The 13,557-nt window shown below is 49.0% G+C and overlaps 1 protein-coding gene across 1 annotated transcript in view; it reads left to right on the top strand.

Moving 5' to 3' along the window:
* Daam2 (dishevelled associated activator of morphogenesis 2) overlaps positions 1–13,557 on the top strand; it is a 37,914-nt gene that overhangs the window by 5,116 nt on the left and 19,241 nt on the right. The window contains exons 5-13 of the mRNA XM_013029623.1: positions 1,699–2,032; positions 3,366–3,476; positions 4,751–4,854; positions 5,806–5,872; positions 6,959–7,076; positions 9,435–9,573; positions 10,288–10,346; positions 10,487–10,671; positions 10,981–11,280. Coding sequence (XP_012885077.1) covers positions 1,699–2,032; positions 3,366–3,476; positions 4,751–4,854; positions 5,806–5,872; positions 6,959–7,076; positions 9,435–9,573; positions 10,288–10,346; positions 10,487–10,671; positions 10,981–11,280 — 1,417 coding nt within the window. The remainder of the gene's footprint in view (positions 1–1,698; positions 2,033–3,365; positions 3,477–4,750; positions 4,855–5,805; positions 5,873–6,958; positions 7,077–9,434; positions 9,574–10,287; positions 10,347–10,486; positions 10,672–10,980; positions 11,281–13,557) is intronic.

Genomic DNA, 13,557 nt, shown 5'->3' with positions numbered 1-13,557 from the left:
AGATGTAAGGGGGTTGAGGAGTGTGGGCAGGCTCATTTCCCACAGCAATTGATGATCCCTTAATAAAATTCTCATCCCAGTGCCATTGTGGAAATTTAGTGGGTTACAGAAAAACATATAATAGAAACAAAAAAAGGTGCTTATTTTTAACTGAATTTGAAAGCATATTCTCTTTGTGTTAGGTATATTTACACAACAATATAAAAGACTTACAGATCCATTTCTACAGTAATTCTATATAATGTTCCCTAAGGTAAATTTATAACAATTTCCTCAGATCATTAATGATCCTACTAACTTAAGGATTCCAAACCCTTTTGTTAAAAAAAAAAAATGTGTATGTATTACCATACACCTGGCACCCGGAAGAAACGTATAGACCACTTGTCAAAAATGATGCTTTAAAAGAATAAAATACATAAAGAGATAAGGTTAAAGAATAAACCAAACTCAATTAAACTACAGCTGGTGTGTATTAAAAATGCATGAGATAAGCCATAACTGTGCCGCAGTTTTATGCCTGTAGTCGTGAGAACTGGCAGCGGGTCTGATAACTGTTATAATCTTGAAGTACTGATAGGGGTAAATGGCATTCGAGCCTCCCGCAACAACTATAATTGGATAGGAAAATAAAGTGATTTCTTTGGGTGAGGAAGCTGCAGATTCCGCTAATAACACTGATCTTTATAGCCTACATTCTTCAATGGGAGGCAAATGCTAAATTTCGATGAGCGATTATTAAAAGCAAAAATGTAATTTTCTTTTTTTCCATCTGAGTCACTGGACGCCGAGTGCTATCTCTAGGCCTGGCAGGGGAGCTCAGGACTCAGGTTAAAGAGATCCAGACTAAATACTGCTAGCTTTCCTAAATCCCCCGAAATATAGTTTCCTACTCTTGCTTCAGCAATTCTAATCGTTTCCTTGACTAGTCCTTCTTATCATCTAACTAGAATTCTCTGAATGTAGTCTCAATGATCATCTCAATCCATCTCAATTATTTTTTTTAATATACTGATATTGGAGATGTGTCTTCGGGCTTACTGGCTGTCATTTATGATCGTTTCTTCACCTACATCCTATTTTAGCTATGCAATCATGGTCAAGGATATGCAAATGTCCCGTGTGTCCGCTTACCATCGTTGTGGCCAATTACCTGAGAAAAGCAACCGAAGGCAGAAAGGGTCTATTTTGGCTCACCAAAATAGAGGGCTGCGGCCACAGTCACGTGACCTGTGTTTCTGGGCCCCAGGTCAGATAGAATATTGTGGATCAGAGGCTGTTCAACTCATGGAGGACCCGAAGCAGAAAGAGACTGAGACACATGGGAGTCTAAGAGAAGATACAGCCATCAAGGGCCTGGCCACTGTGACCACAGTTTCCTCTAGTTAGGCTCCACCCCCTAACATTTCCAGAACCTTCCACAGCAGTACCACCAGCTGGGGACTCAAACCTTTGGCTACAAAAGCCTTTTGGGAGACACTTCATATTCAAACCATAACCCACAGTATTTAAAATGCAGAGAAAATGTCGCTCTTCTAACCGGTGTTGTAAGTGCGTTTTATAAGTGAGCTAAACGGTCACTGTAGGTAGGGCCTGGTATACGGTGGTGCACAGCTGAGCGGGGTAACTTTGCAAATACCCAATGGAAGGAAATGCCCGACGCCGGTTCACTTTTCTGTTGACGGCTCTGGCTGCCAGGTTTGTGACCCGCTTCATCGAGCTGGAGGGCTTGGCCTGTCTGCTGAACTTCCTCCGGAGCATGGACCACGCCACCTGTGAGAGCCGCATCCACACCTCCCTCATCGGCTGCATCAAGGCTCTGATGAACAACTCCCAAGGGCGGGCTCACGTGCTGGCGCAGCCCGAGGCCATCAGCACCATCGCCCAGAGCCTGCGCACAGAGAACAGCAAGACCAAAGTCGCCGTGCTGGAGATCCTGGGTGCTGTGTGCTTGGTACCTGGAGGCCACAAGAAGGTACTGCAGGCCATGCTGCATTACCAGGTGTATGCGGCAGAGCGAACACGCTTCCAGGTGAGGAGCCACCCCCAGTCAGGGTGGGGCCGGGGAAGGGGGGGGATGCCTGGTGAGAGGGAAGGGCTGAGGACACCTTAAGAAAAACTGAGGGAAAAGGGGACACCATGACAGCTGAACCCCTGCTTGGAGAGCAAGAGAAGACAGGGACCTGAGTGGACCGTGCCTCAAAAGACATGAGTAGGCCTCCAGAATTGTGGGTTTGCCTGCCAAGATGGGCCCGTGCTCCTTACTAGATGGCGGGTTTCTAGAGGCTGGAACATTGGTTCGATTCCATTTTGTGTCTTTACAGCTCTGAGCTCAGTAGGCAGCTCATGACAGGGACTCAGCCAGGAATTGTTGACTTAAATGCAATTGCTAGGGTCAAGATTTTAGGCCTAAGGTCTAGGCCGGTGCTTAGTGTGAAGACACTGGGAAATCACACCATGTGACGTCTCTTGTCTTCTTTCTGACCTTCCCAGGAAAGTAGAAATGGAATAAACAATACATATAAAGTGTTGTGGGCTGGGTAGCTAGCTCAATGGGTGAGTGCTTGCCTTGCATGCATGAGGCCTTGGGTTTGATTCCTCAGCATCACATAAGCAGAAAAAGCCAGAAGTGGTGCTGTGGCTCAAGTGGTAGAGCACTAGCCTTGAGCTGAAGAGTTGAGGGACAGCGCCCAGGCCCAGAGTTCAGGCCCCACAACCTACCAAAAAAAAAACAAAGTGTCTCAGCACAGTGCCTGCCAGGGTGGGTGTTTGCTCATTCTGACATCAGACATTTTTGGTTGCCTGCACTGTGCAGAAAATGTGGCCCCTAGCCGGGTGCCGGTGACTCACGCCTGTAATCCTAGCTACTCAGGAGGCTGAGATCTGAGAATCATGGTGCAAAGCTAGTCTGGGCAGGAAACTCTGTGAGACTCTTATCTCCAATAAACCACTAGAAAGCTCAAAGTGGAGCTGTGGCTCAAGTGATAGAGTACTAGCCTTGAGCTTAAGAGCTGAGGGAAAATGCTCAGGCCAGAGTTAAAGCCCCACAACCGACCCCGCTCTCCTCCCTCCAAAAATAGTGGCCCCTGATGCTTTGTAAAAGATGTACAGGGTGGCTGTGGAGCTGGTGAGCCACACAGAAAACAGCACAGCACTGCCCAGCAATGGACACCAAGCTCTAAGCCAGAGGAGGTTTTCTGTCTGTTTGTTTGTGGCATCCGGGAAGTCTGAGAAACAGGATTGTGGAGAGAGAGGATGGAGGGGACCTCCTAGATGGATGGAATATCAGGAGCTCAGGGGCGGAGGCTGCTCTTGTGAGGTCCAGAGCCTCCCCACAACGACTCCTATCCTGTCTTCCTCTCCAGACTCTGCTGAATGAGCTAGATCGAAGTTTGGGGCAGTATCGGGACGAAGTGAACCTGAAAACGGCCATCATGTCCTTCATCAACGCTGTCCTCAATGCTGGAGCCGGAGAGGTGAGGCTGCTTTGCCCTGCCCTTGCTGCTGCTCCCCGATTAGTAGGCGTAAGTGCGTGAGGCCTTCCTGGCTAAGTGGCAGAGGGAAGGGAGGGGACATCTGGTGGTGGGCCATGCCTGCCGCGTCATCTCCAGGTTATCTCTTGGGCCTCTTGTCCTTTACACTTTGAGACAGGAAAGAACAGCCTGTCGGGGGGCTCACTGCTCCAAGGGTAACCCCAGGTCCCTAGGACCTGGCCTACTTGTAACTCCTTCTGTCTTATCAGCAGCTTTCAAAGTGGTGATGATTGCTAACTGGCTTTGAGTCCCACCACATCCTTAAGGGTTTTGTCTAAGCTGGAGGGGGCTCCGTGTGGTTTCCTTCATCCACTGTGTGAGTCATGGACAAACCTCCAGAAAGCCTCGCTTGATGATGGCTCAAGATAGTGAGAGATTACTTATGGGAGGAGGGCAACTTGGAGCTCTTCTTTCTAGAGCTTTCTAGAGATGAGCTTTCTGGATTTCTTTCTTTTAGCACCTTCTGTTAGGTTGTATGGCATCTGATTTCTCTTCTTTGGGGGGTGAAGTGAAATTCATAGACCATGAAGAACTTGAAGATTGAACTAATCTCTCAGATTCTTAAGGCAATCAGATGTCCCCAGCAGAGGGCAACTTGAAGGACAAAAGGGGCAAAGACAGCACATTCATGATCTCTACTTTCCCTTCTTCTTGAGCAGCAAACTTTTTTCCTTGCATGCAGTCTTGATGATCTGAGTTATTGAGGTTGGCTGGGGGAATATTCTGTTGTTGAGATGTTCCTACCACCTGGGTTGGGTCAGTACCAGCAGTTTATGGCTGTCATTCCTTCTGATCAGTTGGTATCAGGTAACGTTTGAGAATATCACTTACCTCCATGGGTAAGGAATGGTATGCCCATTTTCCAAATGAGGAAACAAAGGTTTTTGCCAAGACCATAAACCTAGAAAGTAACAGTGCAGGGATTTCAACCAGGCTCCATCTGACTCTTAGCTCCTAAGATGGCACTCTATATATCCCTCTCTAAAACCGTTCTTTAATGCCAGAGGCTGAGAGAATGCTGGTGAGGGGGCTGCAGGGAAGAGAGGTGGGAAGGCTCAGGGGGGCTGGTCATGGGCTTGCGGTAGAGAAAGAGTCAGGTCAAAGGCTATCTTCTGTCCTTCCTGGGAACGTGCGGATGTGAGGAGGAGCAAGTCCACTAGGGATTCGGTGGACATAAAACAGGCCAGCATGTCTGATTCTCTCTTGGCAATCTCCAGGACAACCTGGAGTTCCGCCTCCATCTCCGGTATGAGTTTCTGATGCTGGGGATACAGCCTGTGATCGACAAACTCCGGCAACACGAGAACGCCATCCTGGACAAGTAAGTCCCGGGCTGCTCAGATGCATTGCGAGCCTTTGGAGACAATGCCTCGGACGGGGAGGGTCAGAACCTTGGTTTACCAAGGGCTGTTCTTGTCCCTCCTCCCCCACTCCCATGGAGGCCCACAGAATCGGTGCTGTGTAGGGCAAACCTGCTGTTGCCCATCTTCTTGCAGAGAGGATGTTTAAGACCAGTGAACCCAGTGGTCTTCCATCATGGTGACATTGCCCCCTAGAGGACACGTAGAAATTCATGGAGGTGTTCTTTGGTTGTCACACTTTGGTTGGTTGAGGGGTGGGCACTGTAGGTATTGGTTGCTAGGGATCAGGAATGCTAAACACCTTGCCAGTGCACTCAGTTGGTTATATCCCAGTGGTACAGGTTACTTTTACTACACTGGGTTTTAAGGGAAGGAGGATGGATTGTTTCCAGTTGGAAGGTATTTTGATGAGAGATGAAAATGAGAGATTAGCTTTGAGGGCTGACTTGGGACCAGTATGAAGACCCTGAGGATGATGGATGGATCGGGTATAATCCTTGACTGAGAGTGCTTTTACTCCCCAGAGGGCCCTCCACCCCCGAGAAATGCCAGGTGTTTTGCGGTATCACATCTGGGGACAGATGTGGTATCTATTGGGTAGGGCATAGGATGCTGCTTAAACAAGCTGCAGCATGTAGGTGGAGGACAATCAAGGTGAACATATCAATACAGTCCCTCAACGTTGAGAAACACTACAGTGTTTCTGTAGATGTGCAGAGACCTTCCTGAAGAAAGGCCGTAAGATCTCCTAAGGGGAGGGTGTGGCCTCCATCAGGCTGCTTCTTCCTCACCTTGCCTTAGGCTTACCTGAAGGAAGCTTCCACATTTAGCTGGTAGAGGGGTGGAAAGGAGTCTATCCATCAGCCAAGGCTGTCCTGTTACATCCTCTCCCCCACCCCTGTCCTATCCAGGCACTTAGACTTCTTTGAGATGGTCCGAAATGAGGATGACCTGGAGCTGGCCCGGAGGTTTGACATGGTGAGGACCCTGTGGGGGTGAGCCGATGGCGGGGGGGGGGGGGGCAAGGTAGCTCCGCTGTCTGCTCCAGGCCCTGTGTTTGGGTGGAGGTGGAAGGCTTCAGGGTTGGTTAGGTCTCTGGTGAGACCCCAGTGGCCAGATCTTGCTTCTGAAGCTCTGATGTGGTATGCTGGCTCTGGTCCCCTCACCTGCTGGGTCACAGCTGGTTACCTGCCCCTGAGGCGATTTACTTGGTTGGAAAAATGCCTTTCCTGGGGCTGGCTTTCCAGTGATTTTTCCTGAATCACCTTCCTCCATCCTTAACCACATGGTGCTTAATAAAACAAATTAATATTTCACAGGAGCCTTGGAATCCTAGTAATCCACACCTCTGATGCTTATAAAATATATTAGAAAAATCCTACCCAGACCGCAGCCTCCTGGGCAGTGCCTCACACATATAAAACCCCACTCATTTTGTTCTCCCGTACATAGACTTCCAGGTATGGAAGCTAGAGTCATAGAGCACAAATAGCTGGCCACCCAATTAGAGAACACCTTAGTCTACAACCTGGGTGGTGGGCCTGTGTCATAGGTCACACGTTCTACCTCAAGCCATGTGCTAGGCCATAGGCCGTGTGCTATTTTGAAGCATCTGTGCCCTGTGCTTCCTTCCCTCAGTTTGCAACTGCATTTCTCAGACAGGGATGAATAGTTTTGACTCCCTCCTTCCCCAAGGGCAGACTTGTGAAAGCTGGAGGTATTTCTGGTGATGTCAGTGGGAGGAGAGCTCTTGGCATCTATCAGGGTAGAGGCCAAGGATCCCGCTAAACACCCTGCTGGCACTGGACAGCTCCTGCAATAGGGAAACATCTGGCCAAGAAGCCAAGTAGTGCTGAGACAGAGAAACTCTAGTTTATGTAATTAACATCTCTCCCTCCCCTTTTTCTCTGTCTTCCTCCCATGAAGCCCAGGTCACAGGCAGGGGAAGCAAAGGTCTCCTAGGACTGGGTGTCTGGAAACTGTCTTCTCTTCATCTCCTTATTCTTTTCCTCTGCTTCTGGCTCCTCCCCTTCACCGTGTGCTCCGTTCCGCCCTTCCCCCCAGGTCCACATCGACACTAAGAGTGCCTCCCAGATGTTCGAGCTGATCCACAAGAAGCTGAAGCACACGGAGGCCTACCCCTGCCTGCTCTCTGTCTTACACCATTGTCTGCAGATGCCCTGTGAGTACCCTGCACTGGCTGTCACCTAGTACCCGGGCCTGTGTCCTGGTCAGGCAGGTAGAGATGAAATCCTGCAGCTGGTGTGACCACACTCCTCTGTGTTTGCCCCGGGGAGGCCAGGCCCATGACTCAGACTCCTCCCTCCTTGGGATAGACAGGAGGTCCATGGTCACTCACAGGAGGAGCTGGGAATTTGTCCCTGAGCAACTTTGGTAGCTTTAGTCCAATAACTAGTAGCTTGAGCATCTCGAAACCAGATTGCTCTGCTTTCAGCCAGACAGAGAGGCACCGAGTCCTGTTAGTTCCAGAAAGAAGAGTCATGGTGGGAGGGTCTCCCACATGTGTAATCTACTTGATTTTTTAAAGTTTTATCAATTCTCCATCTATTTCTTGCTGACTCCCAACCTTGGCACCTTTGCCACCGCCTTTCTTTACAGATACCAAATAGCTTCTCATGAGCAAATGGCTCAGTTATTAAGATCCAGTGGTACACTGGGATCCAATCAATGACACATACTTCGGAATGGTTACCCACAATGCAGTTGGAAGTGAGCTTTCATTCCACCACGGATTGGGCACTTTGGCTTTTTTCAAACTAGGATATTTTGAGAATCCTTGTTATCTACCACAATGGGCAGGCTCGTCAGGCTCACCATGATGTTGATGGCGGTGGTGCTGGCGATGACAGTGATGGTTCATGGTGACAACTATTGTGTGGCAGGTTTTTTTTGCCAGGCATGATGGGAGGTACTTTAGCATACTGTAAACCTCAGAATGACTTGAGTAATTCTCACATATTATCTCTCTTTGTGTTGAGTTCTTTACATGCAGAAGGAATTTTCCTTTCTCTGGGGCACAATTTTTAGATGAAATGTGTTCTGTCTCTATGAATGAGTTACCTGGCTTTAGGCTGTTCCCCTGGGTGGAAAGGAAATGGACAATGCTGCTACTTAGCAATGCATTTGTGGACAAAGGTATGGAAAGTACTGAGAGTCAGAGAGCTGGGCCAGGAAGCCATTACTTCTCCAAAGCTCGTCCCAGAAGTTCTTTCATGGAAGATATTGAAGGAGCCTGGAAAACCTGACTATGTGTTTGCTCTCCAGTGGTTCCTGTGTTTGTTGGTCCCTGGGCAATATGAATGGGTCCCTCTATTCATTCCAAATGAGGCACTGAAGAGATGATCAGCCAATGTCTAGGTGGTGGATTTGATGTGAGATTATCCTTGTTGACTTCCGCTGGTCAGGAGAGAGGAAATGTTTGGGATCAGGGACTAAGGGAGGATTACTGGTGGTTGTCGTGTGAAAAAGCCGACGTCTAGCCAGGCTATGAGTGGATGAGAATGGGGCCTTGTAGGAGGGACTAGCCACAACATGACACCTATGTCTTCACAATTCAGGGTCATCTCTACCAAGAAATCTCTCTAGTTTTCCATCAACCATTTCTTCTTCTTCTTTTTTTTTTTTTTTTCCCAGTCATGGGGCCTGAACTCTGAGCGCTGTCCCTCAGCTCTTCAGCTCAAGGATAGTGTTCTACCACTTGAGTCACAGCACCACTTCCAACTTTTTCTGTTTATATGGTGCTGAGGAATCGAACCCAGAGCCTCATGCATGCAAGGCAAGCACTCTACCACTGAGCCACCTTCTCAGCCCATCAACCATTTCTTTAACTCTCAGTGCACATCTGTAATCAGTTTCTATCCTTCTGTTTAGTCATTGTGTAGATAATCCTGAAATCATTTTTTTTAAATTTCCCTAAGCTGGGTGCTGGTAGCTCATGCCTGTAATCCTAGCTACTCAGAAGGCTGAGCTCTGAGGATCATGGCTTGAAGCCAGCCAGGGCAGGAAAGTCTGTGAGACTCTTATGTTCAATTAACCATCAAGAAAAGCTAGAAATAGAACTGTGGCTCAAGTGGTAGAATGTTAGCCTTAAGCACAGCTATGGTCAAGGACAGCTCCCAGGCCCACAGGACTGGCAAAAAAAAATACCCTACAGGCTTCATTAGGTAATATTTTAGAACAGGTGTTTTAAAAAAATAGTATAAAAAAGTAATCTGCCTTCCCTAGTCCGACCAGAGTCTCAACAGGAAAGCAAGCAACCAGGAAACATCTTGTGGAATAGAAACATATGTCCTGGGTCTTGGCCATCCACAGAAGGTCAGGTGTAGGTAACTCAGGAGATGACTCGGTTTGTGAATCTTCCTTAGCACCAGTAGCATTTCTTCTTCCATCTGTCTGGGAATTTCTTGTGTGTGGAGGATGGGCATGCCGGCAGCCTGGACCTGGACGGCCATACCAGGACAGGACTTCTGGTAATGCCACAGCTCAGTACAGTGGATGGTACATCTATCTCATCCCTCAGACAAGCGGAATGGTGGCTTCTTCCAGCAATGGCAGCTCCTGGATCGCATCATCCAGCAGATTGTCCTCCAGGATGAGTACGGCGTAGACCCGGACCTGGCTCCGCTGGAGAACTTCAATGTCAAGAACATTGTCAATATGTGAGTTGTGTCTGGCATGCCTGCCACCCCTCTGCCCTCCCTCCTGGGCTGGGTCCCCCACCGTGAAACCTCAGTTCCTTGTCCACCCAGACGTCCCCAAATGGGTCTTCAGTGGTTTATTTTTTTTCAGTCTCTAGGCTCATGGAGAAGGTTTGTCTCTGTCTTGTCTAGTGTGACAACCAGATGGAGCTAATGAAGATTTGACGCGGGGCTAGCGTGGCTGAGGGTCCGAAGTTAAATTGTATTTTATTTACATTTGACTGGCCCTCTGTCACGTGGCTAGTGATGATCATATTGGAAACACAAGTGTGCAGGGGCTCTTCTCAGTTCTCAGTGATAGCCTGCAAGGGTTGGATAGCGGGAGTGCAACACATTCGCATGGAATGTGTAAGAGTGCTACGGTGCGTGGCTAGCTCCAGCCCTTCAGCTTGCTGTCATATGGCCTTCATGATCTCTCATCCTCATTCTGGTCCCTGGGTGCAAGTGCACCATCAAGAAGTTGGATGATAAAGTCTTTGGGGGTTCTTTCTGCTCTGAGTGGTCACCTGGGCAGGCCTGGGGGTTCAGAGACACAGCTGAGAAGGAACCATTCTGGTTTCCTTCATGTGATGGAAGGTCAGGGTAGCAACCTAGGGAAGAGACATGGCATGTCTTCTGGGATGTGGTGGATGGCTGACAGCAATCACATGGCCTCTTCTCTTCTCTGCCCTTCAGGCTCATCAATGAGAATGAAGTGAAACAGTGGAGAGACCAGGCAGAGAAGTTCCGGAAAGGTGAGAGGCTCTATAGATCCTGCCAGGTGCTCCCCGGACCCTTTCCCCATGAGCCCAAGACCCCATCTCCTCCTGCGGGGGAAGGACACGCACTGAGTGTGCTCATCTCCCATTTCCTCTCGGGGTCTACTGCATTGCAGAACACATGGAGCTTGTGAGCCGGCTAGAGAGGAAGGAGCGGGAGTGTGAGACAAAGACGGTGGAGAAGGAGGAGATGATGAGGACGCTGAACAAGATGAAGGACAAGCTGGCCCGGGAGTCCCAGGAGCTACGCCAGGCCAGAGGACAAGTGGCAGAGCTGGTAGCCCAACTCAGTGAAATCCCAGTATGTGAACAGTGCAGCTGAGACCCTGGGCTTTGGAAGGATGGGGAGGGGGCAAGGGGCGGAGGAGGTGTGAGGAGGAAGAAGGCCTGCCTGACTGTGTCCGTCTTGCTGTTTCATTGTGCTGTGTGTGTGTGTGTGTGTGTGTGTGTGAGAGAGAGAGAGAGAGAGACAGAGACAGAGATTTGGACATTTTCAATTTGAAGAAGAGAAAAATGTTGAAATGTGTGTGGGAAGTGACAGCAGATGGAGACTTAGACTGACCCGAGATCAGTACGGATGACTGGTTTTAATGTTTCTGTCTCCTTACAGACAGGCCCCTCGTCTTCTCCATCTCCCCCGGGAGGCCCACTCACCCTGTCTTCCTCCATGACAACCAGTGACCTGCCTCCACCCCCACCCCCTCTCCCCTTCTCCTGCTGCCCCCCACCTCCCCCGCCACCTCTTCCGCCTGGCGGGCCTCCCACCCCCCCAGGAGCCCCACCGTGCTTTGGCCAGGGCCTGCCCCTGCCTCAGGACCCTTTCCCCAGCAGCGAGGTTCCACTCAGGAGAAAGCACACCCCCCAGCCTTCCCACCCGCTGAAGTCCTTCAACTGGGTCAAGCTGAACGAGGTGATTGGCTGGAAGGAGGGAGCGGGGTTGGTCCCTTGTAGCCAATGGCAGGTGGGCACTGGACTGTGGGCCTGCAGTCAGGCAAATCCTCCCCAGGTTCTTTCTTTTATATGTGTGTGGGGGGTGGGGATGAGGCGGGAAGGAGAGTAAGAAGATGAGCTTTTGGGAGAACATCTACCCTGGGAGGGACACTGAGCAGGTGGGTGTGCTGGAGGTGGCAAAGCCATCTGCAAATGAACTTGTGTGTGCCATAGGTGAATAGAGCAGCGGACAACAAAGCCTGGGCCAGGCCAGGTCCTTTCCAAACAGGACAGGACTGAGCAAGGATTTCCTGGGAGAGGGTTGACCTGAGGGAAGAGGTAGAAGATGATATAGGCAGAGTTTGGGCTAAGGTTAGGATCAGGGCAAAGGGTGCAAGGGCTGGAGTTTGAAAGCAAGATGAGGCTCTGAGTCATCATCCCTGGTCAGCGCTGTGCACATGGGTCACATTTCTGCACCTGTAGTGAGTGTCCTTGTGAGGACTGTCCACCAATACTCTCCAATCCCAGGCCCTCTCATGGGAGTTCATTTCTCCACTGGACTCTTCGGAGCATCAGAATGTCCTGAATCTCATTAGATCCCCAGCAAGGAATCAGCAAGTCTGATTTTTAGAGGACCTTATCCCCTAGGCAAATACAGATATGGCAGCTTGTTTCAGTTAGCCTGATTCCTACCCCTACTTGAACCACATCTGTGTAGAATCTAGCTTGGTAGACTCATCCATGGGGACTTTCTGCCTTAGCATTGTAGGTGAGCTTCTGTGACGTACGTGGGGAAGACATTCTGGGTAGAGAAGAGATTACTAAGTAGTTGTGTGTTTGTTATGTGTTCCTTCCTGGTGGTAGACCAGTTGGCTAGCCAGGCTGAAGTCTGTTTCTAGTACAACTTCATTCTGGAGGATCCGATGGCTAATGATTTCAGAGAGAGGTAGCAAGTGTCCTATCCTGGGAATGTGCAAGAGCTAGCAAACTGGGGGAAATGGCCAGAAAACAACTAGAGAACCTGAGGATGCGTGGAGGGAGAGGTGCTAGCCTGCAACCACACCTGGTTTGGCTCTAACTAGAGTGTGGATCCATTTATCACATCATCCCTTTTGTCAGTACCACGGTTTTCTTGCTGTAAGGAGATCTCCAAGCTCTTTTCCACCTCTGATTCATCATCTAGAGGAAAATATGCCACAAGGAAGCAACCCGTTCATAGTCTCCAGGGCAGCCGGTATCATTTCCGATCTGCGTGATTTGCATTAGAGTTCACTTGCTCATGGTGTTGCAAAGCAAAAGCATTCATGTTAGAGGCATCTGCGCTGCCCAGTTATACTCCGTGGTTGGGGAGTTGAGAAAAGCTAGTTGCAAACAAGCAAGAGGCTCGCAGAACCAAATGCCGTGGGCTGTGTGGAAATAGCCATCGCTCCACAACAGAAATACTGTGTTTTTGTATTGTGGTTTAAAGAAAAAGTAGAAAGTTTTGTCTCTTAGACTGGTAGCATATAATTTAAGTTTTAAAAAAATTGGTAAGTTACAATATGCCTCCAAGGACTACGGAATATAGACAGGACAATGAATTAATTTTTGTGCATGTGATGTTTTCATTGTGGAGAGGTTCATGCTTAGGATTTTTTCCAGAGTCTGATAATGCTGAATTCTACAAGATGTACTCCAGTAGACCAGAAGAGTCCCCCCCCCGCTTTGTGCTACTACCAGGGCTTGAACTTGGGGCCTAAGTGCTGTCCCTGAGGTTTTCTTTCCCTCTACCACTTGAGCCACATCTCCACTTCTGGCTTTTTGCTGATTTATTGGAGATAAGAGTCTCACAGACTTTCCTACCCGCTGGTTTTGTACCAGAGCCCTCGGATCTCAGCCTCCTGAGTAGATAGAATTACAGGCATGAGCCACCAGTACCTGGCTGGGAACTCTTAATAAATAATCATATAATATTAAATTAATTGTTAGTGGCACTTCTGTGTGTGGTGTAAGTGTATTATCTCAATTTTCAGTCAACTCAGGGAGGTGAGCATTACTGAGACTCAGTTTCTTGTTACGTGACCCAGGATAAAAACAATCTCTCTCCGTTATGGCAGGATTGGAAATGTCAGCCTGATCCCAAAGTCAACGCTCTGTGCAGGAAACACCATGAAATGTGTTCCTGAGAAAGATTGGCTTGGCATTGAGGATATATCTTTAAGAGGGCCAGAAGTCTCAAGGATCTAGACTAGAGATGACAGAGTTTTGGCCCAGAGCA

Source organism: Dipodomys ordii, unplaced genomic scaffold (assembly GCF_000151885.1).
Source record: "Dipodomys ordii isolate 6190 unplaced genomic scaffold, Dord_2.0 Scaffold120, whole genome shotgun sequence".
NCBI lineage: Eukaryota > Metazoa > Chordata > Mammalia > Rodentia > Heteromyidae > Dipodomys > Dipodomys ordii.
Note: the sequence above shows the minus strand (reverse complement) of the source record. Positions and strands in the feature narration are given on the sequence as shown.